This window comes from Pimephales promelas, chromosome 16 (genome assembly GCF_988280905.1).
Source record: "Pimephales promelas chromosome 16, fPimPro1.hap1.1, whole genome shotgun sequence".
Taxonomy (NCBI): Eukaryota; Metazoa; Chordata; class Actinopteri; order Cypriniformes; family Leuciscidae; genus Pimephales; species Pimephales promelas.
In genome coordinates this window covers 31,370,539-31,395,221 of record NC_142784.1, presented here as the reverse complement: position 1 = coordinate 31,395,221, position 24,683 = coordinate 31,370,539, and the positions used below count along the sequence as shown (strand labels likewise).

General features: G+C 38.2%; 2 protein-coding genes across 9 annotated transcripts in view; both read left to right on the top strand.

Annotated features, from left to right (window-relative positions):
* Window positions 1-13,341, top strand: part of actn4 (actinin, alpha 4) — a 54,692-nt gene extending 41,351 nt beyond the window's left edge. The window contains exons 8-22 of one of the 6 annotated variants that reach the window (XM_089121532.1): window positions 323-408; window positions 2,673-2,765; window positions 2,945-3,175; window positions 3,354-3,501; window positions 5,285-5,435; window positions 5,521-5,629; window positions 5,712-5,852; window positions 6,943-7,125; window positions 7,240-7,374; window positions 7,490-7,669; window positions 7,763-7,909; window positions 8,904-8,984; window positions 9,348-9,413; window positions 10,986-11,144; window positions 11,223-13,341. In XM_089121532.1, coding sequence (XP_088977658.1) covers window positions 323-408; window positions 2,673-2,765; window positions 2,945-3,175; window positions 3,354-3,501; window positions 5,285-5,435; window positions 5,521-5,629; window positions 5,712-5,852; window positions 6,943-7,125; window positions 7,240-7,374; window positions 7,490-7,669; window positions 7,763-7,909; window positions 8,904-8,984; window positions 9,348-9,413; window positions 10,986-11,144; window positions 11,223-11,381 — 2,069 coding nt within the window. In that variant the 3' untranslated portion in view covers window positions 11,382-13,341. The remainder of the gene's footprint in view (window positions 1-322; window positions 409-2,672; window positions 2,766-2,944; window positions 3,176-3,353; window positions 3,502-5,284; window positions 5,436-5,520; window positions 5,630-5,711; window positions 5,853-6,942; window positions 7,126-7,239; window positions 7,375-7,489; window positions 7,670-7,762; window positions 7,910-8,903; window positions 8,985-9,347; window positions 9,414-10,985; window positions 11,145-11,222) is intronic. The other 5 variants (XM_039660338.2, XM_039660340.2, XM_039660336.2 and 2 more) reach the window with 5 other exon arrangements.
* Window positions 13,342-13,468: 127 nt separating this feature from the next.
* Window positions 13,469-23,924, top strand: LOC120470739 (SPARC-related modular calcium-binding protein 1). 3 transcript variants are annotated; one of them, XM_089121534.1, is made up of 11 exons: window positions 13,469-14,210; window positions 16,579-16,750; window positions 16,822-16,937; window positions 17,114-17,213; window positions 18,534-18,584; window positions 18,666-18,701; window positions 19,110-19,190; window positions 19,260-19,404; window positions 19,527-19,606; window positions 22,590-22,683; window positions 23,145-23,924. In XM_089121534.1, the coding sequence occupies exons 1-11, from the start codon at window positions 14,130-14,132 to the stop codon at window positions 23,389-23,391; spliced, it is 1,203 nt and encodes a 400-aa protein (XP_088977660.1). In that variant the 5' UTR covers window positions 13,469-14,129; the 3' UTR covers window positions 23,392-23,924. The 3 variants fall into 3 exon arrangements, with proteins under 3 accessions (XP_088977660.1, XP_088977659.1, XP_039516314.2); XM_089121533.1 differs by having other exon boundaries at window positions 19,260-19,452; XM_039660380.2 differs by lacking the exon at window positions 18,534-18,584 and having other exon boundaries at window positions 19,260-19,452.
* The last annotated feature ends 759 nt before the right edge of the window (window positions 23,925-24,683 follow it).

Genomic DNA, 24,683 nt, shown 5'->3' with positions numbered 1-24,683 from the left:
TCTCTTCGCCAGCTCCTCTTTAGCATGGCTTCTCCAACCAGTACTAGAATAACCTGGTGAAGGCACACGTGTGTGTGTGTCTCTTAACCCTTCTTCCTCTGGCCTACAACTTCTTTCTCAACAGCGGATTGGCTTTTTCCTCTCACTTTGCTGGTTGCCCCGGTTATAACGCAGGATTTCAACCCCCATTTCCCTTTCAATAGGGGAGTCCATAAAATGCATAACCATCCCCTCCTCTCCCCGTGGGGACACACAGGCTTTGGGTTGCTTTGCTTCACCGCTGTCTCTCTCTCTCTCTCTCTTTTCGCTGGCATTGCTATAGATATCGTGGGCACTCTACGGCCGGATGAGAAGGCTATTATGACCTACGTCTCCTGTTTCTATCACGCCTTCTCAGGTGCTCAGAAGGTGAGAAACCTTTGACCCCTGACTACTGGCCCTGTAACTCTTAAAGGAGTAGTTCACTTTTAAAAAAACTTTTGCTGATAATTTATTCACCCCCATGTCATCCAAGATGTCCATGTCTTTCTTTCTTCAGTCGAAAAGAAATTAAGGTTTTGATGAAAACGTTCCAGGATTTTCTCCATATAATGGACTTCAATGGGAACCAAACGGTTCAAGGTCCAAATGAGTTTCAGTGCAGCTTCAAAGGGCTTTAAACTACACCAGACGATGAATAAGGGTCTTATCTAGGACCCTTCGAGTCATGACTCGTAAAAAGATTTGTTCATTTTGATGAATGAGTTCGAATAGGAGAGTCACGAACACTCATCACAGAACAGAGCAAGTCGAGTATTTGTGCTTATAAAACTTAAACTTTTTTATTTATTTTTTAAATGACCGATCGTTTCGCTTGATAAGACCCTTATTTGAAGTTTGAAGTCCTATGAAGCTGCACTGAAACTCTCATTTGGACCTTGAACCATTTGGTTCCCATTGAAGTCCATTATATGGAGAAAATCCTGGAATTCTTTCATCAAAAACCTTCATTTCTTTTCGACTGAAGAAAGAAAGACATGGACATCTTGAATGACATGGGGGTGAATAAATTATCAGCAAAAGTTTTTTTTAAAAGTGAACTACTCCTTTAAGGTGCATTCATACCTGGTTTATTTGAGAGCGTTTTCTCGTTTTGGTCCGTGGTATTTTGCTGAAAATCGAATGTGAACAGCAATATTAGCATCATTGTTTGATAGTGTCACATTAAAATTTCTACTTCAAAATTCTTGTAGTTACTCTCTTCACAAGAATGTCCACAAACATAACCAAGTTGGATGAAGACCAATTTTATTCTGTCTGGTCTTCCCACTTCATTGGCTTGGCATTTGGTATTGAATTGTTCTGGGTTAGATACTTCAAACAAACGGCAGATAGACACCATGTTTCAATGATCCATTTAATGCCAGTGCATGCATACTTTGAGTCTAAAATTGAGTCTTAAATGGAGAAGAAATCCAGTTGGCACTTATAGAAATGTCAGATTTATCCTTTGAAATCCTTTGTATTGAAAAAACCAATCCAATTAAACCAGGTGTGAATGAAAGAGACTTGAGTTGAGGCCACTTGCCAGCTTTGGTCTTCACTACACCCAAACCATTGCCATCTCCCCTTTCTATATATGCATTTATTTCTAATGGTTTTTCTGCTATCATTAATACTCTCAATGGGTTAACTGGTCTTTAACAACCTTCTTGGTGAATTTCATTGTTTGATGTTTCGTATTTGCACTCAGTGATAAAGATTGTGATTGTTGAGTGTAAATATGAAAATAACTACAATGCAATTGACCATAGTGAATTTCATTAAGCCTACATTTAAAACACTGAGGTTACTCCTTTAATTCTTAGATGAATTAAGGTTGTTTGTAATGTTAAGCCCACCTTTACATTAGGCAGTACTTTTCTGTAATGTTTTGGTGCTGCATATGCTACAGTAAACATCTACTCATTTATTTTTCCATGTGAAGTGAAGCCAGAAACTTCTCATCATAATTGTTTAAATGTGCTTTAGCTTTTTACACAAGCGTTTTGAACACTTTCTGTGTTTCAGCGTTAGTTAATGCTGTAGAGAACCATGAAGAGATCCTCCAGCGGTGGTATAAAAATTGAGAATGCAAATTTGATTTTCCAAATAGCATGTAAATTTTGCAGCTGGACTACACGTTTTCGAAACTAACCAATTTTGGTGTTTGCATGGAATTGGTATAATACTTAGTTAGCTTCCAAGTGAAGTGTGTAATGTTGATGTTTAACTTCATATTTATTTAATTTGGCTAGTTTTTACGCATGGTACTTCTGTATGTATAGCACATTAACTTACAACACTTGGAGTTTTGTGTCATTGTGTGCTCAAAACATCATTTGCGTGTGTTTGATTGTAATTTTAAGCCACCTTTTGCTAAACCCACCAATCCAAAAACCATTAAATATTTGATCGTTTGTGTAAACTAAAGCAGCATCTTGACATTTGCAGTTCTAAAACAGATTTACTTCTTAACTGAAGTGTACTGTGTATACTTTATCATACTGCTTTAAACATATGGTATACACTACTGTATGTATTTGTGGAGTAAATAGTATGCTTTTTTTATTTTTTGAATGTTTTGAAAATTGTGCAATTCTATAGAAAGATGTCCGACGTAATATTGTTGTGACTGTCCTGTTCTGTGATAGGCTGAGACAGCAGCCAATCGTATCTGTAAGGTATTGGCGGTCAATCAGGAGAATGAGCACCTGATGGAGGACTACGAAAAACTGGCCAGTGATGTGAGTCTAAATTAAGTTTGCTGTTTGGATGTAATTGTGAAGTGGAAGAAAGCATGAACATGGCTAATTGAACATCTATAAATCTATTTCTACAATTTTAAAAAAAGGGGACAATGTTTCCTATTGAACCTCCATTCATTTACACTTACTTTATTGCTGCATGCTTTTTATCCCTATAGTTGTTGGAGTGGATTCGTAGGACAATCCCATGGTTGGAAAATCGTGCTCCAGAGAAAACCATGACAGAAATGCAGCAGAAATTGGAAGATTTCCGCGATTACCGTCGGGTCCACAAACCTCCAAAAGTTCAGGAGAAGTGTCAGCTAGAGATCAACTTCAACACGTTGCAGACCAAACTCCGTCTGAGCAACCGACCAGCCTTTATGCCATCTGAAGGACGCATGGTGTCGGTAAGAAACATGTATAATACATGCACAATTCAGTTTATAATAAAATACCTTTCGCTATGTCGCTAAGAATAAAACTTATGACAAACTCTTCTAATCAAACATTGTAATATTAATTGTTGTTGGGTTTCAGTTTGAAATTCTGAAAGGCATTTGGCTGATAAGTATTCCCTCTCTTTAGGATATTAATGGTGCATGGCATAAACTGGAAGGGGCAGAGAAAGGCTACGAGGAGTGGCTCCTGAATGAGATCCGTCGTTTGGAAAGACTTGACCATCTTGCAGAAAAGTTCCGTCAGAAAGCAGCCATCCATGAGAGCTGGACAGATGGTATGGATACAGAAACTACACTTGAACTTGCTGATGCTTTTGGCGATTATACCAAGGGGGGAAATCCATTGAGCCGGCCGGGTGCCGCCATCTTGTAGCAGAACTTCACTTGAGTTAGCATTTCCATTGACTCCCATTCATTTTGGCGTCACTTTGACAGCGAATAACTCTACATCTGAGGAGTTTGAGGACCCCATTTGTCCATTATTTATTTCTAAAGAAACACGACAATGTATAAAAGCCTCCATTACCTTGTAGCTTATGTTATGGCCCCGTAGAAGCAGTTTTTTGTACAAGTAGGCTAACGATTGCGTCATAACCAAGCGACTCTCTGTCGCACACTAGAGAGATTACCGTATGGACAGGAGAAGAAGGAAACGTGGAGGCAAAATGACAAAATAATTAATCAGAAAACCTAGCAAAAGTGTCTCCTGCTCCTAGCTCATGGACAGCTCTTACACACACTTTCCACCTCTGCATGTTTCGGAGGGGAATGATTCAGATTTCTCATGCCACGGACGGGTTGCTTACGTCACATCTACGTCGTCAAGCTCTGTCTGAGTCGGTTTGAGTCTGCGTGTCAGGAACGGAAGTCCTATGAAGTGTGGAAGTGTTTTGATGAATGCAGAAGTCTTAAACATCATGCTTGTGATCTTAAAACTAGATTGATCTATATTAGGGATGGGCATGATTAATCGACGATTGATTATTGATCATTAAGAATTTCGTCGATCATGTTCATTTGTTATCGATTATCATTAAGCTAATGCTGCTGCGTTGCGTAGTGTGAGTGGAAAGTGAACGCGTTCCCCGGGCTGGTGATGTTAGCGCGGACGTACCTGTGCATCCCGCCGGCAACGTCAGTCCCCTCATCAGAGCGGTGTTTTCAGCGGCTGGACTGAAGCATTTGTTTACATTTCACATGTCCGCACGAGCGTGAAGGTGCGCGTGGCAAAAATTACGACATTGCGGTATTCGGTGTTTCACAGTCAGGCGAGCGTGTCGACTGTCGAGTATAAACACCTCGTCCGTTTGGGGAGGAGACTCGCGCTGAAGAGCCAGGCGAAAGTGCAAACAAGTCTTGACGGTAACCATGCAGGTTGCGGTCGCGTCTGACCCCAGATCATGTCATCAACATGCTTATCTTTCTCAACAAAAGTCAGTAGACTGGAGCAGAAGTTGTATTTGAGTTATTTTTTATGAGGCTTTAAGTAGCCTAGTCTAATTGATTGTTTTTTTTTTGTGTTTTTTTTTACTTTATTTTAAAGGATTTTTCAAGTTAAAACACAAAACAAACAACAAACAATAGCTCGGACTACAGCCTAATTTATTGTTAGGTAGGCTAATCTCGCTCACCCTATCTTGACTCCATGCCTTGGATAGTTAAGTTACATTTTGACAAAACCTGTCAGATCTAAATATTATTATGTTTATGGTTAAGTTATTTTTTTTTATTATTTTGGAACAAACGAGGGTCTCACGAGGGCCAACTCGCAGCCGCAGGTTCAGTTGCGTTAGAGCACCGCCGCGCATATCTTCAACCGAACGCCCAGTTTAACTGCCACAAGTTGATCATCTTGTAATAAAGATCTAATCGAGGAAAAACACGCTGTATTTTTGTATTTTCATTGCATTTTTAATTTATAAAAAGTTAAATGAATAATAAATTTGAATATAAAAGTTAATGATTAATCGATAGTCGATCGTTAATCCTTCCGACGATCGACTAAGAAAATTTAATCGAATGCCCATCCCTAATCTAAATATATCTGTTTGTTTGTAGGCAAGGAGACCATGCTAACACAGAAGGATTATGAGACCGCAACGCTGTCTGAGATCAAAGCTCTCTTGAAGAAGCATGAGGCATTCGAAAGTGACCTTGCTGCCCACCAGGACAGAGTGGAGCAGATTGCCGCCATTGCACAAGAACTCAAGTGAGGAGACTACAAAAAGAGTAGGGGATGAAAGTTGGGAACGTTTCATGGAGTGTTAAGTGTTTAAACTGTTTCTGTATTCTAGTGAGCTAGACTACTACGACTCCCCAAGCGTTAATGCACGCTGTCAGAAGATCTGTGAGCAATGGGATGCTCTGGGTTCCCTCACACAGAACCGCAGAGAGTCTCTCGAGGTACACATGCTTTCTTGGAGAGACACTTTCTGGCATTTTTATGCATTTTATCATGCTGACCGTGTGTGTATCTGGTCTGCAGAGAACAGAGAAACAGCTGGAGTCTATCGATGAGCTCTACCTGGAGTACGCCAAGAGAGCGGCGCCATTCAACAACTGGATGGAGGGAGCCATGGAGGACCTTCAGGACATGTTCATCGTACACAACATAGAGGAGATCCAGGTATTGTAACATGTTTTGTATTCGTAATATTTTTCATCAGAAGGAAATGACTTGCTCCACCTCTAAAATGGTTTTCTTTCTTTTTTAATTGCTGGTATCTTGAAATAGTCCATTTCTATGGAAGCTTGTTTCCGCCACTGAATATAAAGATAAATTAAATAATTGTGACTTTCTCACAATTCTGACTTTTTTTTCTCACAATTGCGAGATAAAAAGTCAGAATTGCATGATATAAAGTCACAATTGCGAGATAGAAAGTCATAATTGCGTGATATAAAGTCGCAATTTCGTGTTATAAAGTCAGAATTGGGTGATATAAAGTCGCAATTCTGAGAAAAAAAGACAGAAGTGCGACTTTTTATCTCACAATTCTGACTTTTTTTCTCACAATTGCGAGTTTACATCTTGCAATTCTGACTTTATAACACATAATTGCGAGTTTATATGTAGAAATTCTGACATCTTTTCTCAGAATTGTGAGATATAAACTCGCAATTGCGACTTATCATTCCAAAAGACTAACTTTTTTCCCCCTCGAAATAGTTTAAATCTCACAATTCTGACTTTATAACATGCAATTGCAACATTATATCTAGCAATTCTGACTTTATATCTCGCAATGGTGACTTTATATCACGCAATTCTAACTTTATATCACGCAATTGCAACATTATATCTAGCGATTCTGACTTTATATCTCGCAATTGTGACTTTATATCACGCAATTCTAACTTTATATCACGCAATTGCAACATTATATCTAGCAATTCTGACTTTTTATCACGCAATTGCAACTTTATATCTAGCGATTCTGACTTTATATCTCGCAATTGTGACTTTATATCACGCAATTCTGACTTTATATCTCACAATTCGGACTTTCCGTCTCACAATTCCGAGGAATAATGTCAGAAATGCGAGAAGTAAACTCACAATTGTGAGATAAAGTCACCATTGCCTTTTATATTTTCCATTCTATGGCGGAAACAAGCTTCCATACATTTCAGATCAAGCTAAAGGGAATAATAATACAATGCTTTATGTGAGAATCCTTTCCCTAACTATTTTTTCACTCTTTATCTTTATGTAGGGACTGATAACAGCTCATGAGCAGTTCAAATCAACTCTTCCAGAGGCAAATAAAGAGCGGGAATCTATCCAGGCCATCCAGGCTGAAGTTCAGAAAATCGCACAGTACAATGGCATCAAACTGGCTGGAAACAATCCTTACACCTCCATCACCCCTCAGAGCATTGATAAGAAGTGGGAGAAGGTTAGATATTTTTTTTATCGGAGAATAAGAAATTTGTCGCTTCAAGATCTATGGGTGTAGTTGAAGTATCAGTAGAGATTGCAAGGATTGACGTTATCTCCCATCTCTGTGCAGGTGCAGCAACTGGTTCCACAGCGTGATCAGGCTCTTCAGGAAGAACTCGCACGTCAGCAGTCTAATGACCATCTCAGGCGCCAGTTTGCCAACCAGGCCAACATGATTGGACCATGGATCCAAAATAAGATGGAGGTTATAGTCACCTCCATTTCTTAATTTTTCTGTATTATTTCTTTGGTTTTCTTTCTTGTTGAAGAAGAAAAATACTGAATGATTCATCTGTGTCTCCGTGGAATGATGTTTGCAGGAGATTGGGCGGATATCAATTGAGATGAATGGAACGCTGGAAGATCAGCTGACCCACCTTCGTCAGTACGAGCAGAGCATCATCGAATACAAACCCAACATCGACCAACTGGAGGGAGACCATCAGCTCATTCAGGAAGCACTTATATTTGACAACAAATACACTTCTTACACTATGGAGGTATGCATGTGCAAATATTTTGATTAAATCTTTGGCCATTCACACCAGTCTAGTTTCTTGATCGTTTATCCATTGCTTTTTTCTTCTCCAAAGCACCTTCGTGTTGGTTGGGAGCAACTCCTTACTACAATTGCCCGCACCATTAATGAGATCGAGAACCAGATTCTGACTCGTGATGCTAAGGGCATTAGCCAGGAGCAGCTGCACGAGTACCGCACATCGTTCAATCATTTCGACAAGGTCAGGAACTCCTTTGCATGTTTGTCAGTGTGTGAGATGGACTTAGTTACTAAATTAAGGTTAAAGAATAAGGATTTATTAGATGGTAAATGTTAACCAAGGCCTGTGTATTAAAGGCATAACTCACTCCAAAAAAAGATTACTGTGTACTGTGGAACGAAAGCAACTTGCCATGTCAGGACTGGTTATGAGACATAAAAACCAATCGTAAATGAGAATTGAGAGGCTAACATTTTGTTTCTACAAGTCATATCATATGTGTTGAAATGACAAGATGGTGATAATTTTTGAGTGAAATATTCCTTTAATACGCATAGGGCTTGTGTTTATGGAACTGTGTTAGCAAAAAGATCTTAGCACCAAGCCATTGAAAATGGACATGAGATAGCAGAGGATTACAGTGTCCATATAAAGAAGTATATGGAAGATTTAGTGTATGCTGCTTATGTCAAGGCTGTGTTTAATTTCAGAGTGATGGATGCATGATAAAAATAGACCTCAGTTTAAAGTTTTGGTAGGACTTGTTTTAATATATGCTCCATTTTCTCCACTCATTCTGGCACTAATGGGAGGTTAAACATCTTAAATATACTGTGCGTCAAACACCTCTGACCTGAAGTGTGCCACCTGTAGCCAATAAGTAAATATAGTCTAGTGGATTTGAAGTAATGAGTGGTTTTATGCTAGAGTGGAGACATTTAGCCAAGGTAAAGGAGAAAACTGATATAGTGCTTTCATAATGGCTCTCTAATATCACAAGCTGAATGTTCTGTGTGACGTTCATGAGAATTGGGTCTCTCACTGTCACAAGTATGTTTTCATTATTCATGTGATTTGTTTACCATTAGCCCATGTGTCTGACATCCACAATGTTTTTTTTTTTTGTCTTACCACTGCCTTCATCCCACACATTGTCAATCGGTATCATCAATCCTCATCTGCATGTTCTGATTGGTCCATCCACTGTGGCCCCTTGCGTGATTGGCTACCACAGGACCACAGTGGTGTCTTACAGGCTGAGGAGTTCAAGGCTTGTTTGATCAGTCTGGGTTACGACGTAGAAACCGACAAACAGGTATGAGCCCAGCAAAAGAAGAAAGAGTTGGTTTTGCTGCCATCTGTGTGTATTTGCGCCGTGCCACTCATTTATTCCATCACTCACCTGTTGTGCTGCTGCTTGAAAAGATGCCCTCTGTAGGTCAGCTAAGGTCTTTGCTTTTATTTTATTTTTAATGTTTCTCACGGCTTCCTCTGTTTTCTTGTTTTACTTGTCCTTGCCATACTTCCCCCCCCACCTCTTACCCGTCTTCTCTACACACTCACTCTGATTTCTCTATCAAACCTTCTCGTTTGTTTGTGTGCAACCTCTTCATCTCCCCAAATTCTCTGCTTGCTTCCTTTCTGTTTCTTTTCTCATCCTTCCCTTTGCGAACTGTAGAAGCGCACGGGGATAATGGACAGCGACGATTTCCGCGCACTGCTCATTTCCACTGGGAACAGCCTGGTACTGCTATCTCCTTTCTCAATCTCAGTTTCTCCTGAAGTCCTGCTTTTGCTTGCTGTTAAAAATGTATCTGTTTTGTCTGGTGTCATTGGTTACTTTTTATGTTTTACCTATATTTTGAGATAAAGTCTGTAAAAGAAAAAGTGATTATTGAATAGATTCTAATAGACCAAGGCTGATGTAATATTTAGCTTGACACAAATGAAAAAGGGGACAAAGTAAAGTCAGTGTTCAATGGGTTGTACTGCTATATGCTTTGGTGTTAAAAAATGTAGGTGAAACGGCACTAAAAGAAGTCTAAAATCAACGCATTGAACCGACTGTAATTCTATGTCTCACATCTTCATTTTCATTTGCTTCAAATTAAAGGAGAACTCCGGCGCAAAATGAACCTTTGGTCTAATTACACATTGTTACCTAGTCAACCGTTATCTGAGATTTGTTTTCATGATTGCCGAATGTAAATAGTTTTATCTCTAAAAACAGTTTAGCCTATAACGCTAGTATAACACTAGTATATAGGGCATAGAGTAATGACAAATAAAAATCGTTTGTTATTACCACTAACAAGGCTCAAAATAGCCCCACACTAACACAACAGCATAATAAGGGTCCCTACATTCAAACCGAAGCATTGAGAACTTTGTCAGTGTCCATACAGTTTAATAAGAAGATATTTTATACATACAGTCAACTTCACGAATACAGGAAGAAGCCATCTTTGAAAAATAGTCTCTACCAGTCGATCTACGAACGCCGATCCATGTGCGGTGGTGAGATGTGAATAAGGTGATAAAGTGAGCGTGAACAGTAGGGTACGTGTACATATTGAAGAGAAGAAAATGGTTCGTGTTTGTGTTTCTTCCGGAAAAAACGGACCATATGAGATTCTGCACAGTTCAGCGCACTTGGATCGGCGTTCGTAGATCGACTGGTAGAGACTATTTTTCAAAGATGGCTTCTTCCTGTTTTCACGAAGTTGACTGTGTGTATAATATATCTTCTTATTAAACTGTATGGACACTGACAAACTTCTCAATGCTTCGGTTTGAATGTAGGGACCCTTATTACTGTACATTTTACTGTTACTGTACATTTTATTTTCGACACTGTGTTTTATTTTTATTATTACGATTTTTTTATTCTAAACTGTTTTAATTATTCTGACTTCTTTAATTTCTTCCATGTAAAGCACTTTGAATTGCCTCTGTGTATGAAATGTGCTATATAAATAAACTTGCCTTGCCTTGCCTTGCCTTATTATGCTGTTGTGTTAGTGTGGGGCTATTTTGAGCCTTGTTAGTGGTAATAACAAGCGATTTTTATTTGTCATTACTCTATGGCCTATACGTATACTAGCATTATAGGCTAAACTGTTTTTTAGAGATAAAACTATTTACATTCGGCAATCATGAAAACAAATCTCAGAGAACGGTTGACTAGGTAACAATGTGTAATTAGACCAAAGGTTCATTTTGCGCCGGAGTTCTTAAATGCCGTCTAAAAATTTGACTTAAGGTCAGGACTCTCCTCCTGGTTTATCTGGGTTAATCTCTAGCATCTGTTCCTCAGGGTGAAGCTGAATTTGCTCGTATTATGGGCATTGTTGACCCCAACAACAGTGGAGCAGTGACCTTCCAGGCCTTCATCGACTTCATGTCAAGGGAAACAACCGACACAGACACCGCAGACCAAGTCATCGCCTCATTTAAGATCCTAGCCGGAGACAAGGTAAGAATTTCAGGGTGTCCAAAGTTTTCATTGTATGCGACTTCAACATATCTAACCCCCTTGTCTTCTTCTTTTCAGAACTTCATCACAGCTGAGGAGTTGAGGCGTGAGCTTCCTCCTGACCAGGCGGAGTATTGCATTGCCCGAATGGCACCGTACGCCGGCCCTGACGCGGTGCCGGGTGCTCTTGACTACATGTCCTTCTCCACCGCCCTGTACGGGGAGAGCGACCTCTAAGCACCAACTCCAGAACTCCAGAGCAGCTCTCTCTCCTGCATTAGTGCTGATCTTCCCACAGACTAGATAGATGAGAGCGCTGGATGGGGCCGCATCTGTCTTTCTCTCAACCATCCAGTCCTTAAAGAGATCAGTGCTCCTGAGGAAGATATTTAAGAGTGTTGGAAACGGGACTTCATAGCACACCTGATGGGGAGGGGAGGGGGATAGATGTTTGGGGGAAGGGGGTTACCTTGGCATTATGGGAAGAGCGAATAACTGTTGATAAAGCTTGCCACTCATTGAGGGATGACCTTTTGATTCTGTGTAATACATGTCAGTCTTGGAGAGCTTAAGGAAAGTTGTAGGATAGAAGGAAAGAAGTTTAAGATGCAGGTTCAGTGTCAAGGAAGAGAGGTCGTGTGGCTACAGCTCAGGTTCTTTAATCTTCTTCCGTTTCCTCTTAAAATCACATGTATACAATGAAAGGACTGAATGTTTTTCCAGCTTGCAAGTGATTTCTCACCAGCAGTAACCTTTGAAGATTGTTAATGTTAAGCCTTTTGAGTTAATTAAATGAGATATATTAATTCAAACTATTAGTTTGTTCTGGAATGGAACTAAAAGGAGCTTAAAGAATCAGCTTCGGCTTCAGTCTATTCCTAGACACTTAACCTGCACCCTCTACCCAGGTGGGGAGGGCACGAGCTTTTTCAGTTAACATGCTATTTTTCTTTGTTTTAAGTTTGTTGTTTTCTTGCTAGAGTTGGTGGGGTGGGAGGTTTGGTTTGGGTTGGGTTGGAATATGTTATTTGGCATATAGTGAGGCTGTATATCGTAGGAAAATGGACAGAATGACTCAAGTGTATTGTTAGGGAATTTGTGACATGCCCTCTTAACCCATTTTGCTGGATCGATGGAACTCTTTAAAAATCTAACCTCAGCTTATTCCTCCCATTTTATTTCTCTCCTCTCCAGCAATTTTGAGTTGGTGGGATTCTACGCTGTACATACTTGTTTTCCAGTACACAGAATTGCCGGAATACCACGGGGCAGTCACACAGCACTTCAAGTCATAAGCAAAGATTATAAAATGAGCAGTTTCACCCCTGCGGAGTACTGTAAGCAGGTTTGAGTAGCTACAGGTCTGTGCTTCTTTCTTTTTTTTAAGGGGTTTAAGAATCAATCCACAGAAAATACCCAGTCCCTTCCACCAATTAACTATACAGCGTTCTCTTATTGACTCTCAGACTCAAATAGACATGTTCTTTAAGGATTTATTAACTGTCCATCTGGCATCTATCTCTAATTGTTTTACAAATATTACTGAATGGCCATGTAAGAGCTTCAGTAGTGATGTGACCAGCATAGCCCTGCTGAATTAACAGTCGAAAGGAGAATTATATTAATAGTCAGAAATAAGTACAAATGTGCCTGGTAGTTGCAGGTTGCGCTTTCTCCCGCTCATTTTTTCTTTTCTTTTGTTGTACACTAGTTTTTCTGTTTCTACAGGGAGGGGCAGGGACCCAATTTACAGCTCTGGAGGTTGAGGGGAAGGAGTGGTAGAGCTGAAGTCTTAATGAACATTCCATTATGTCTTAATTAAAATTAAATTACTGTTTAACAAATCTATGCAATCATGTATCCAATACCAACCATGCTCTCTGTAAGGAATGGCGGGGGTGATTCGCAATCGAAAGTGTTGAATTCAAGCGAGAACAAATTAAGGGTAGAGGGAGGGAATAGGGTTGGGTTGATGGGCTTCAGAAGATTTGAACAGACTTGGACCAAAAGCCTGCTCTTACATCTGCAAAGTTGAATAAAAGCATTTGGAATTCTGATTTTTTTTTTCTTTTGTACTCTTTAATATCAAACGTTATCTGCTGTACTGGAAATTAGCAAAAACTGCTTTCTGTCTCAGATGAAAAGTGAATTTCACATGCACACATAAAGTTTCCTTATAAAATATTACCACTTTGAATTTTTTTGTCTGTCCCTGCTTGCTTGAGATTTCCTCCCACTAAAGCTTACATTTTCAACTTGACCGATACATTATAGTGTGTTCTAGCTTCAACAGGCTGCAAGTTCTATCAACAACATTGGTGACAAAATATGTATTAGCAATGAGTCTTTTACACAATGGTTGATCCTTGCAGTGACTGACAGCAGCTTGGTGTGTACCTACCATAACTGTTTCTCCCTCATAAAACAACAGGAATTTTCTGTAGTAATCTGCATTATGCCTCAAAAGTGGATGCAGCTTAATTTGTAGGGTAAACATAATTTTAAGAAAGCTCAAAATAGACAAATACTGTATGTGCTATGAATAAACTTTTATAAAAAAAATAAATGCAGCCGCTCTATTACGGTAGTCTAAACAGGAATGGACTCAAAGAATACAACCAATAGAGAGCTAACTTACCATCCTCCTTGCCGCCCTGAGGAGGTGTTCCTGTGAGAAAATGTTAAGTCAGTACTACAGTATGTGTCCAGCTCTTCAAATAACATGAGTGAAAGATGCAGTAACGGTTTTAATGTGTTAAAGCTTATATTTTCTTTTTTATCGTCTGTCTGTTAGTTGTCGGCGTAGGAAAAAAAAGAACCGTCAGGCTGTTCTGACACCCTGAGTAAGCGCGGGATTTTTCTTCTTTCTTCAACATCTGGATCCTGGCCGTTACACTGGCGAGGACGCGCGCCTTGTGTTTAAATTCACACGCAGGCGGGAAGAACGCGACCAACCGTAGAACGTGGGCGGTTGTGGCGGGAATCATGTTGGCGTTGACGTTCACCTGCCGCGTACTTCTCATCTCTCTATTGTCAAATTCGGTGAAGATGACGGACGAAAATCAGGTAAATCACGACTGGAGGCGAAAATTACCTCAGCTTTAATGTAAGTATAGTTGTGTGATATATTTTTACAAGCGGATGCAAGCTGATTTTGAGAAACTTGCTGAAAAAAAATAAGATTTTTATATTTAGTAATTGTTGCAGAAAATTAAAGATAATTAAATTATGTGATGTAATAATGGCTTGTCGCACTGTTTAAAAATATTAACTCTTAAAAAGTCACAAAGTTTAAATATTTAACATACTTAAGGCAAGTAAAAAGGGTCTAGTGGATTTCTCTGTATAGTATTTCTTTATGTCATAAATTTCCATGTCAAAACACACACCTGTTGACCTGCAAAAATGCCACCTGGAAACGTGAAATGCCTGAGCACAAGCCACATAAAATCTGAACAGGCTGAAAGAGTTTTTGTCTGAAAGGTACACAATAATACAGAATGTTTACTCTTTAAAACAGCTCAATCCTCAAAAGGGCCATGTTATAGAAGGACACAAAAAATTGGCATTACATTTAAAATATGCACACCTGTCAGCAAAGTGGCACTACATCTCTCATTCATTACTAAACCAACCACCTGAGGCCACTAAGACTATTTATTTTCATTCACAGTTATAAAATTGTTAGACATGCCGTCCACAGTGCTGCCTTGTTCTCCAACAGAGTGAGGGACTTTACTCGCTCCGGCTGTTTGTTACTGCACTCTTGGCGGGAGCAGGTTTAAGCACAACTGTGTCCATGTCACTTTTAATGTTTCATTTTCTCTTGCGTTTTGAAACTGCACCATGAGGCCGTAGAAAGCTTCCATCTTGATGACTTTGGCAAATCAAGATCAGTAGCAGCTTAAGTATAACTTTTATACCTTGACTTACTCTGTGTAAAATATTAGAAGAATTTATAATATTCTTGCTGTTGAGACCTAAAAAGTGCTCCTTCCAACAATTCTATAACTAATAATAGGTGTGTAACGATACCCTCATCTATCTATACATATACATATCAAGATACTAAACTCACAATACAAAAATATTGCGATACTCCAAGATATGGTAAAAGGTAAACAAAAAATGTACTGTTTAAAATGTTAAATTTGATATTACATTGTAGGTTTAAATGAATAGGCTTGGACTTGGTGCTTGTAACCCAAGGACAACGGTGACACCAGAATAACATGTATTCATGATTCTGAAGCTGAAATTAGTTATTGTGAGTTATTGAGTTATTGTCGATGAATATGCCTGCTCGCTTTCACTGACTTGATATATTTAGAATAATGTTGGCCACTTTTTACTGGTAACATCAGGCATTTGGCATTATCAGGACCCACAAAAATTCCCCCATTGCATTATTCTACATTATAATCAACATTATATATAGTAGTTCAATGTAGTACTGACACTAAAACTCTGAAAACTTGAAGTTTTTCTCACACTGTAATTTTTATTTTGGGGGGACTATCCACGATGCGTATTGTTGCATTTTTGTATTGCGATGCAAACTAATAATCATGCAGTGCAAGACAACAACAATTAGGGGAAATGGAAATTTTAATTAACCAATGTATATAAAATATATAATCTGATGGGTCATGTTGGAATTTGCCCTTTTATACATAAATTATTACACATTTTACAAGGGGTATTTAATTCATTTTTTTATTACAGCATGTTGTGTAATAAATTTATTTTTAAAGAACTGCTGAAGGTTTTCATGGTTTCTCAGTAATGATTTTGTTACATCTGCAAGTCATTTTGCAAGCTCTCTCTCTCTCTCTCTCTCTCTCTGTCTTCATTAATGGACAGACTGCTCTATTCTTTTCATGAGTAAACGCTGCTTAGGATATTCATGGGTAAATGGAATCTCTGCTATTGTTTTGCAACTGTTTTGCCTTTTTCCCATTACATATGTTCAGTCAAAACGTAATCTGTCATAGAAAGATTGTTACTGCTGTAATTGAAAAACAAACAAATAAAAAAACATGCTCTGATATTTTCTCCCAATATTAATAAATTCAGACTTTTATTTTCCTGCATCAGAAGATACCAATTTCAAATGCAGGAGAATGTAATTTTTTAATACTTTATCTTGTAGCTATATTCAAAATATAAATATGCACTATTTTTGCTTACTTCAAACAAGATAATCTGTCCTTTGCGGGATTACAAAAATATAAATCTTTCATTAGTGTGTCTAAAGTGTCTTGCATCACCTTACGCATCACGGGACCTCCAGCGTTTTCTCCACAGTAGACGGCTGTTCCTCAGCCAGACACCATGTTTCCCTTTTTTCTCAGGCTTTTACACAGACTAGCCTTTCACATTCAGCCAGATGCAAAATAAAAAACCCTGACCCCCTCCCATTCACTAATTACAGTTGCTGGTGTTGGACAAGCAGTGGCCTCGAGTGTGTGTGCTGGACTGTGCTAGAGGGCGCCGTCAAGCGGTGTGTGGCAGCAACGGACGAATGTACAAATCTCTGTGTTCTTTTCAACGTGCCCAGTGCATTAACAGCCAGCTGAGGATGGACACACTGTCAACATGCACAGGTAAAGCACCAGATTCAGAGTTTCTGCTCTCGACGGACGGTGTCTTGACAGTGTTTTGTGTTTGTCAGCAGATGCGTTGAGCTCTAAATGTCAGCTGGCTCGTTCTCAAGCTCTGCGGGCCAGTGCTCGTTCGGATTCCTTGGCCGTCTTTATCCCAATATGTGACGCCGACGGATCTTATGCAGAGGTATATTGTGATACTAAATTCAGAGTTGATATTCATAACTGCATTATTCATCATTCATAATCTCAAAAGAAACAAGTAATTGGTTCAATTGGAGACGTTGTTGTTCATTTTGCTGGCATTTTTACCTCAATCAGTTTCCATCCCCTGCATGAGCTCTCGTGACCTTTGACCTGTAGGTGCAGTGTCACACTCAGACAGGTTTTTGCTGGTGCTCCAGCGCTGATGGGATGCCTGTGAGCGGAAGCTCTGTCCTACACCTGCGGCCCAACTGCACAGGTGAGTTCTGTTTAGACCAATGAACACTCTCAGAAAAAAAGGTACAAAAGCGGTCACTGGGGCTGTACCTTTTCAAAAGGTACACTTTTGTACCCAAAGGCTGCATATTGGTACCTTAGTGGTACATAGTAGCACCTGAAATGTACATATTAGTACCCAAATGTACATATTATCACCTAAAATCTACATATTAGCTCATAAAATGGACATATTACCACCTAAAATGGACATATTAGCACTGAAATGTACTTATTAACACCTAAAATCTACATATTAGCACCTAACATGTACATATTACCACCTAAAATGGACATATTACCACCTAAAATGTACTGTACAAATTAGCTCCTGAAATGGACATATTAGCACCTAAAATGTACACATCAGCACCTAAAATGTACACATTAACACTTAAAATGTACATATTAGCACCAAAAATGTACTTATTAGCACCTAAAATGGACATATTAACACCTAAAATTTTAAGTTTACGTTTTGAAAAGGTACAGCCCCAGTGACAGCTTTTGTACCTTTTTTTCTGAGAGTGAACTAGTGAGACAGACCACTGTTATTTTAGTATCATTCATTTTACGTGAATTTTGGGATATCCCCCAAAAAAACAAAGGATGGAAATGCCAAGATTTGCATAAATTCTAAAAATGAGCATAAAAAAACGTATGCGCTCAGATGAGTCGGTTAATGTTTTTTCCGATTAGAAGACATGTTCATAAACTACGGTGGAAGCACAATTATCAAATAAATCCCTCAATGAACAAAACAAAGTCATGTGACATTTTCTTGTAATAACGAGATATGTTTTTCTTGTTAGCTACGTTTTCTTGTAATAACGGGATTTTTTTTGGTGTTAAAACAACATATTTTCTCGTAATAACGAGATATGTCATTAAAACAACACATTTTATGTTTTATTACAAGAAAATGCTGTTTTAATGATAAAATTTTGTTTTTTACAACCATATTATCTTGTTATTACAACGTAATTGAGTGAAAAAAATAATATGTATGTGGCAGCGATGCGCCACCGTATTTTAGTACTTCAACTTAAGCTAGTTGAAAATAAGAAATGTTGCCTTAGCAACTAGCTGAAACTAAATAAGTTTTATTGAAGTACATTTTTTATTTTTGTTTTAGCTAACAATAATAACCCTAATACAGACACCTCAAATTGGGCTTTAGTTTAGGATTTTGGGGTGAAAACATTTCTAGAGCCCTCAGAGAACCGTTTTGTATGGTTAAGAATCACTCACATTTTCTTCACCAAACCTAAAGCGATCTGTTTTTCATTTATCTGTGATGAAGGTCAGATGTCAGATAGTGCTCAGGAAACCGACGCGGAATTAGCACAAGCAAGTGAGAGAACACACATACACAAATACTGCAGTATAATGAAATAAAGGTCCCGTTACCTGACATGTTCCTCTCTGGGTTTAGAACGAGCCGTTCCTGATCCTGTGCCGACGACTGAAGGTGACTTCATTGTTCATTTCTACATCAAAATCTTCTATTTGCAGTCTTTTGCATGGATTTAGTGATAATCAAAGCTCAAATACAAGCAAAACACAAACTAACGTTAATGAAAACAACATATTTTTGTCATATTGATGTACAGTGTTGGTGAAAGTTACTTTTTACTCCTTAAACTCCGTACCTTACTAAATTACTTCAAAATGGAAAGTAATGTGTTACATTTCTTTTGGATTATTTTTCTCACTTGGGTTGGAGATAATTGTTTGTTTTTTAATAACAAAAATCTTTTTTTTGAGCACTTTCACACCAAAAGTCAAATAAAAATAAAATGCAAATTCATGCCATATGAACGACATTGATAAAAAATAAAGATGTTACCATTGAGATATTGTCTGATTTTAAATGCAGGAGTCACTGTGCCTCCATTTTGGGTGACAATCCTATTGAACTCTGACCCGAATGGAAAGCGTCCGGTCAGACGACCCACAGGTGAGAAGGAGAGATGATCACGTCTTCATCTGAGTGTTTTGAAGTGTTTCTTACTCTGTATTCCTGCAGACTCTCTAAAGAACTGTGAACACGAGAGACTGTCTTTGCTCGCTGAAGCGAGCATTCAGGGGTCAGATGAGCGTTTTATCCCAGAATGCAGTGCAGATGGGCGGTACAAATCCGTTCAGTGCCACGGCGGCACGGGATACTGCTGGTGTGTGACAGTGGACTCGGGGCGACCCATACCAGGCACTTCTGACAGGTTGTGTGTGTGTGTGTGTGTTTGAGTGTGTGTGTATAAGCCAGTGTAGAAAGCTAAAATTATTCTCTGTATAGGAACCAACTGCCTGACTGCAGCTCTCAGGAAACAAACACACTCATCATCAACAACAGCTCTACAAAAACACCTCTCTCAGGTCAGATCTCAGCATATATTAGATAAATGGCAAGTAGAATGGAAAGTTACATTTTAAATAAATCCATTTTCTCTTTTAAAGTGCCCCTATTATGCTACTTTAAAGGTTGCTAATTTTGTTTATGAGACAATATGTTTACATGCATCCGTGGTTTATCTACTGTAAATGAAAGTAAAAGCGGCATGGACGACTGCACACACATAAGCAAAACATAACATAAAAGTTCAGGCCTGGTCCTCTCTCGTCCTTCACTGTCATCGTTTCTCCTTTTATGCTTCCGAAGCTCCTCCGTGAGATATGAGGCCTCGCTCTGTTCTCACAGCTCTTGGCCCCGCCCTGCTTGCTACATCCTGCTTTCCGATAGCTTCCGAAGCTCTGATTGGTCAGATTGCCCTGTCTGTTGTGATTGGTCGACCACTTACAACATGTGATGGAAGCCAAACACTCATTAACAAATCTGAATCTCAGTGGTTGATACACAGTGATACGAACCGTAATGACGGCGTTGGTTTTACCGTATCAATTCCAGCGCGAGTCCTCGTCCTTTTGAAGTGCAACCAAGTGGATTTGCTTTTGTAGCTCAGAAAACAGCGTCTTCTTGACATGAACAACACAAACCAAACTCTTCCAGTCTCAGCTACAACTACAGTGTTTAATGGTCAAAGGAGACGTTCACGGCAGCCAATGATGACCATAGACTGATCTGTTACAAACGACGAAGGTTCGAGCATTAAGTGAGACTGGAATTACTGACGAATCCTTTCAGCAGTTTAGGATCAATTCTTCCTTTTAGGAGACAATACATTTCTAACTTTGAAGACCTTTTACATTCACAAATTATATTACATTCATAAAACTATATTACACACTGCATGAAAGGTAATATCAAAAAAAAAAAAGCATTTTAGGGACAGGATCCAGACAGGATCGAGTGGTGTATACTAGGGTGACCAACAGTCCTGTTTTCCCAGAACATGTCCTGTTTTCACGTCCTGTCCTGGCTGTATTTTTATAAAGTGATGAAAATATCCTGGTTTTCAAAAAACTGCTGGAAAAGATCAGCTCTACAGCAATATAGATGGGCAAACAAGGAGGACGAGGAAGATAAAGAGGAAGAAAACTAAAGATATAAATATATTTTGTTAGTTCGTTTTTGTAAGAGCTATTTTTGTTCAATTCGGAGGTATTTCTTTTAGTTATTTATTATTTATATATTTATTTTTCTAATACAGATTTCAAATTTCTATCATTATTTCATTCAATATTTTTCATAATAAAACATGTTGAGTATTAGTAACCTCTGAGAATCTGAATTTGTGTCTTGTAATATAACAGTTTTCTATCCATACAGAGGAGGCATTTAAATGTATTGAAATTAATAAGGCATCTTTGAGTAAACTTCGAGTGTCATTTGAGTATCTGTTTGCCGGGCCGAGTGTCCTGTTTTTTTTGGTAATCAAAATATGTTCACCCTAGTGTATAAGGTGTTGTATAGACACTATAGTACTCTGACCCATGAGTATATTTTGAAGGGCAGTGAACCACCAAAATGTCAATAGCACTTACTTGCATGTTTTTGGTTCAACGCATTCTCATCCTTTAACGTCATATAGAACGCTATAGACCATTTCACAAGATGTAAACAACACTGGTCCAGAAGCACTTCCTGTTTCAGTTTGTAACTGTTTTCTTTATTTCACATGTAAAGAAAACATCTTAAAGATGTTTGTTTAACTTTTTGATTCAGTTTTAAATGTTCTGTTGGTTGTATTTTATCCCAGCTTTTATGTAGTGTTTAAAAACTGAAACAGGAAGTGCTTCTGGACCAGTGTTGTTTACATCTTGTGAAATGGTCTATATGACAAAACGGCACTATACTACGCACATGGCACCCGTTATCGTTACACTCTAAAAAATGCTGGGTTGTTTTAACCCAACTTTGGGTCAAATATGGACTAACCCAGCCGTTGGGTTAAATTTTTACATTACATTTTTAACCCAACATTTCGGGTTTGTCCATATTTGACCCAAAATTGGGTTAAAACAACCCAGCATTTTTTAGAGTGTAATATAACACGTGCTGTGAGGGCTAAGTTTAGGTGTGGGGTAGGGTGTGCGTGTCATATTCACGCTAAAGGATTTATAACGTCTTGGGTTCTCGTGTTATATTAATGATAAAGGGTGCCGTGTGTAGTATAGCGCCGTTTTTGCATATAGCGTTCTATATGACATTAAAGGATGAGAACGGGCTGTTTTGGTTATATCATTAGACAATTAATTTTTATTCTTTGAATGATTAATGTTGTAAACTTTTACCATTTTTGAATCATAACTATATTTAAATGATCTTTTATAGAGTTGTAGACAACATAGTTAAGCCTTTTTTCAAATATGAATTTAGTATTTATGCTGCGTTCATGTGCTATGGTAATTATGGTAAATACCAAAAGCCGACGTGGAAAATGCACATGAACACCCCCTCATGTGGTATTTTCCACTGGGCAACTCGTAGAATATTTTGATGGACGAGTTGCCAAGATGAGATAACCTTTTAACTTTTCAAAATGGCAGATAGCACCGCAAGAGTCGTGAATGGTCAAAATATATACTATTCATGATCTAGAAAATATATAGCATATTATTTACCTTTTGAGTTTTGATAAATCATTTTCTTGCTGTTGCAGATGACTTAAGCCATCTAAAATAGTTTTAGCTAAATAACAGGTCTGGATCTCCATCTTTTTACCACTTTACGACAACAAAAGCACTTGAACGCAACACACTGGTAAATACCAGTTCACAAGTGTAAAATATCCTACTTTCCATAGCACGTGAACGCAGCATTATTGTATTGTTTGTTGAATGTGGATTTGTATGGCAATAAATTAAAATACAACCAACAGGTCAGATCTTAGTCTATTTGACCCTCTAAAATACATATCAGCAATTAAATAAGCAATATCTGTCTGTTTGTATACTGTAGGTTGTTCCAGTGTTCGAAAGACCGACTTTTTGAAGAGTCTGATAGAGGCATTTCAGCAGGAAGTTGAAAGTGTGGCTCCATCTTCTCCTTACAGGTTAGATATCATCGATCACAGTTATTAGACATAAAGACAAGCAGATGTTGAGTTATCAGAAGAAACGGTCACTCTTTCAATAGATGGACACGATTTTGTTTACATTTTTCACATCTTTAAGTGTTTTATAACCATTCGGCATGAAACTTTCTTTCAACATTAAAACAACCACATTTCAACATCACATGCCGACATCAGTTTCTTACTCAACCGGTTAATATTTAAACATTATGAAAACATTTTTTTTAATGCAGTGTGTTTGCATAAGCACATATCAAAAACTGAAAATATATTAAAAAAAATCTAATACAATAGTATATAAATACTAAAATTACACTGCTTTAGAGAAATTGCAAAATATTAAATAATTTATGCATGGTCTTTCTACGTTTTTCTGAATTGTCATTTCTGTGGCGTTGATCCAGAGCTTCCATCATTGACTGATTCATCTGGTCTTTCAGGACACCCGAGTCCCGTCTTCACGTCCCCACCTCTCCTCCCTCTGTTCACACTCTCCGTCTGTACATTATGCGGCTGGACACGGATGGTGATGGTGTTCTCAGCGAGCGAGAAGCTCGTCCGTTACGGCTCCTGCTTCGCAGAAGTCTGCGTCCTCGCCGCTGTGCCAAGAAACTCATGCAATCCTGTGATCGTAACGCAGACCGTCGCCTCAGCTCTCAAGAAATCACTTCCTGTCTTGGCATTTGAGGCCCAAATCCATAAATATTGTGCAGGATGAAGTATCTTTGGAAATGGTTTCAGACATCAGTTTGACCTTCATCTCTCCACAGCTCCTTTGAGTCTGCGACTGGAGCGTTCAATCGCTTCGCTCTGGGTTTTTTAATCTGTTTCAGCTCTCGCCGGCACTCTGACCTTTTCACATATGCAAGTCCAAACGCTGTGCCTTTCAAATAAAGGGCTCGTTATTGGTTTTGTAAAAATATCCACGGGTGAGGCTTTCTGACCGCTGGAGCTCTCAAGTGTGTGTGTGTGTGTGTATCTGAGTGGCTGAGAGTGAGTTTGGACGCTGTACAGTACATAAACATTGTAAGGGTTATTGTAGTTAACTGAAACTAAAAGCATACAAAAATGATGCTTGAAATAAAATAAATGTTAACTGAAGTTAAATAAAATATAGAAAAACTTTCACTTACTTTATTTCAGCACTTTGCCAATGCAACATTTCTCATTTTTGTTTGGAAAGAATAAACTAATGAAAACAGAACCGATAAAACATATACCACACGACAACAACTAAAAATAACTAAAACTGAAATAAAAATTAATAAAAACTATGCTGACATTTTTTGTTAACTTTTTTAAATTGTAATTTTGTTAAAATTACCGAAAAACACGACTAAAATGTTCTAAAATGGGAAATGAAAATATAAAAACGATAATAGTATAAATGATACTAAAATAAAATGTAAATAAATTATAATAATAATAATAATTATAATAATAATTTAAACCTGTAAATAACCAGATTTTAGGACCTAATACTAAAAAAAAAAAAAAAACTACTCAATTCTGATAGTAATCTACATGTTTTTAATTATTTTTTTCAACCAAAATAGAAGCATTTTCACTGATCTCTGATTTGGAATCTCATTTTTTTATGACAAAGTATTAGATTTCGGTTTATTTTTATTTTTTAAACGCTTTATTTTGCAGTGTCATTGTTAAAGGTTAGGCTAGTTAGTAATGACTATAAATATGCATCGTTACAACTAACCCTAAACCAAACCCTAATAAGTATAATTATTACTCAGCTACCTACTTAAATCTATAATTAAACAGTAAGAACCAAAATAAAGGGTGACCCAGAGTTACAGTATTAAAGCCAAATAAAGCTGTTTGTTTCCTTTGAGCTTCGTGTTTGCTGACAGGCCTTGAGAAGAAGGTCAAATCTACAGTAAGTCCTTGAATATGAGATTGAGTGTGAATGGAAGATTCATAATAATGTGGTCCAAACACCCTTGACATGTGTAAAGATGGGT

Bases quoted from the DNA above. Each gene is read 5' to 3' on its own strand.
- LOC120470739 (XM_089121533.1), top strand. From the start codon at position 14,130: ATGTTGGCGTTGACGTTCACCTGCCGCGTACTTCTCATCTCTCTATTG. The intron at 16,751-16,821 runs GTAAAGCACCAG...GTTTGTCAGCAG, and splicing joins CACACTGTCAACATGCACAG to ATGCGTTGAGCTCTAAATGT. The intron at 19,191-19,259 runs GTGAGAAGGAGA...GTATTCCTGCAG, and splicing joins TCCGGTCAGACGACCCACAG to ACTCTCTAAAGAACTGTGAA.